Source organism: Oryx dammah, unplaced genomic scaffold (genome assembly GCF_014754425.2).
Source record: "Oryx dammah isolate SB20612 unplaced genomic scaffold, SCBI_Odam_1.1 HiC_scaffold_847, whole genome shotgun sequence".
In the NCBI taxonomy this organism is placed as follows: domain Eukaryota; kingdom Metazoa; phylum Chordata; class Mammalia; order Artiodactyla; family Bovidae; genus Oryx; species Oryx dammah.
In genome coordinates, this window is record NW_024070992.1 from 1 (window position 1) to 2,800 (window position 2,800).

Genomic DNA, 2,800 nt, shown 5'->3' on the forward strand with positions numbered 1-2,800 from the left:
ACAGTAATAATCCGCCTCGTCCTCAGCCTGGAGCGAGCTGATGGTCAGTGTGGCTGTGTTGCCAGACCTGGAGCCGGAGAATCGGTCGGGGACCCCTGAGGGCCGATTGCTACTATAATAGATGACGGTTCTGAGGCCCGATCCTGGGAGCTGTTGGAACCAGCCCACATTATATCTACCAATGTTGCTGCTGCTTCCAGAGCAGGTGATGGAGACCCTCTGGCCCAGGGACCCGGACACAGAGGACGGCTGAGTCAGCACAGCCTGGGCCCAGGATCCTGGAAGGGGGAGAGACAGAGATGGTGACTCGGGAGTCCAGGCACGAGAGCGGGGAACACAGCATGTGTGTCTTCCCAAGACCCCTCCCCTGCCCCCACATCCAGTCACCTGTGCAGAGAGCGCCCAGGGTGAGGAGCAGAGGGGACCAGGCCATGGTGGACACGGTCAGGGCGTCCTGCGGTCTGTGGCTCCACAGCTGAGCAGAGCGTCCCCACACCGCTCCTTCCCCTCTTCATACCCTGAGAGGGGGAGGGTCTTCTCATGCAAATGACCATCCGCCCCCAACCCCCACAATGGTCTGATGACCTCTGGGACCTTGGTCTGCTTCCTGTGCTTGAGGGAGACCTTGGGTGATCAGAGGCGGGGTTCTGTGGGGCTTGGGGGTGGGAGGTCACAGCTGGGAACCCTAAGCAGAAAGCACCAGGAAGCACCAGGGGACTCATCCCAGCTCTCAGAGCTGCACACCCACAGGAATGGCTTTGGACTGCCCCCTGGTGTCCTGGCCCAGACATACATCCTGTGACCTAGTGATCAGAGCTCTTAGTATCAACTTTCCCCAAACTGGCTTTGAAGTTACACAGTTCAGGAAGAGCTGTGTTGAAAAAAAGATCCAGGTGTAATTTACCCTGTAGTGCATGTGAGTGTTACACAGTAGATGTGTGATTTTGAGATTTTAAATCAACCAAAATGTGATCGTGGATTAGTAAAAATCTAAGGTCATCCCTTAAAATAAATGCCTAAATTTAACTGAAGAAAATGTTGTGGTTCGGTCACTAAGTTGTGTCCGACTCTGGCTCTGTTTTACTTTTGCATTGCCATGGTGCTGTTTCTAAAACATCATTGTCCTTGTAGATTCTGTTCTTTAAGTAAGATCATTTTAAACCCTTTCTCACACTGCATGTCCACTGAGGGATTTTATGTCGTAGCAGGACGTTCTCTCCGTGACACAGGGCAGGCTGAGTTATCAGAGCCATGGGTCGGCCTCAGATCTGAGATGAGCGACAGGACAGGACAAGGCAGATCAGCTGTTCTCGGGAATCTCAGACGGGACCATGGGGAGCAAACCTGACTTAGGCGTGGTCCAGACAGAGCAGCAGTCAGGGCCCCGGGGGCAGGGCCCCAGGTCAGGGTGGCTTTCCCAGCCCAGGGTCCCGCAGCTTCTCCCGGGCTCCCTGTGCATAGAGTCAGTCCCACAGCAGCTGAGCACAGACGCTCCTCAGCCAGGAATCATCTCCAGGTCTCAGGACCAAGGTTTCTCTCCCCCCCTGACTCCTCACTCGACTGGCACACAGGACACAGTGTGAGCGTTCACGGGATAAATCAGCTGCTGGGGGGCTTCACTGGATCCCCTGGGAAATGAGGGGCAACCGGGGGTGGAACAGGGAGGGGTCGAGCTGGGGTCACAGCTGAGAGGAGGGGAAGACCTGGGGTCACACCTGAGAGCCGGAAACCTGAGGCTTCTCGGGAAGGAAGGGTTAGAGAGGTTCAAGGAGGGGGATGAGGAAGTGAACGTTTCAGGAAGATCTGGAAACTCGTTCATGACCTTCTATGAGCATGAGCTGGGTCATCACTGTGGAGGTCAACGGTGTATGTTTGTAGAATGAGCAAGGCCCAGGACTGGGAGGAGAGTCATGAATGAGGGGTCGGGAGGGCAGGCTCTGAGCAGAGATGAGGAGCAGCGGGCGCAGGCTGAGAGCTGGAGGGGTGCACGGGGTGGGCTCTGGGGGCTCCTCCCCTCCTCTCTCTCTGGGAAGAGGGTGGGGACTGATGACCCCCTGACCCCTTCACCCTCCAACTCTGGGTGCTCGGCCCCGGGTGCAGCTTCACTCCCAGGAGGAGGCCTGGGGCCGCGGCTCTGAGTCTCTCCCCTGAGAGGAAGCACCTGCTGTCGCGTCCTCGTCAGGCCGCTGAGCCCGGGAGCAGGGCCAGCTCAGGGGACCATCGGGTGTGTTGCTGCTGCTGCTGCTGCTAAGTCGTTTCAGTCGTGGCCGACCCTGTGCGTCCCCATAGACAGTAGCCCACCAGGCTCCCCGTCCCTGGGATTCTCCAGGCAAGAACACTGAAGTGGGTTGCCAGTTCCTCCTCCAATGCGTGAAAGTGAAAAGTGAAAGTGAAGTCGCTCAGTCGTGTCCGACTCTTCGAGACCCCGTGGACTGCAGCCCACCAGGCTCCTCGTCCCTGGGATTTTCCAGCAAGAGTGCCGGACTGGGGTGCCATTGGCTTCTGTGCATTTGTTGAGGGGTTGCCGGTTCTGACCAGGTGCACAGCGCCCCCTGGTGACGCACTCGGGGAACGGTCACGGTGGTGGCATGATGAGCAAGCTGCTGCTCAGTTGCTGGGCTCTCAGTCCTGTCTGACTCTTTTGCGACCCCATGGACTGTAGCCCACCAGGCCCGTCTGTCCATGGGATTCTCCAGGCAAGAACACTGGAGTGGGCTGCCGTTTCCTGCTGCAGACGATCTTCTCACCCCAGGGACAGAGCCCACATCTCTTCTGCCCCTTGCATTGGCAAGTGGGTCCT

The 2,800-nt window shown here is 57.7% G+C and overlaps 1 gene segment (V, D, J or C); it reads right to left on the reverse strand.

Moving 5' to 3' along the window:
• Positions 1 to 3: 3 nt before the first annotated feature.
• Positions 4 to 502, reverse strand: LOC120859413 (the record flags this gene model as incomplete). The annotated part of the segment is given in 2 exon segments: positions 4 to 278; positions 388 to 502. Coding segments are annotated over 2 exon segments (321 nt in total), but the record flags the coding sequence as incomplete, so codon positions are not given.
• Between the last annotated feature and the right edge of the window lie 2,298 nt (positions 503 to 2,800).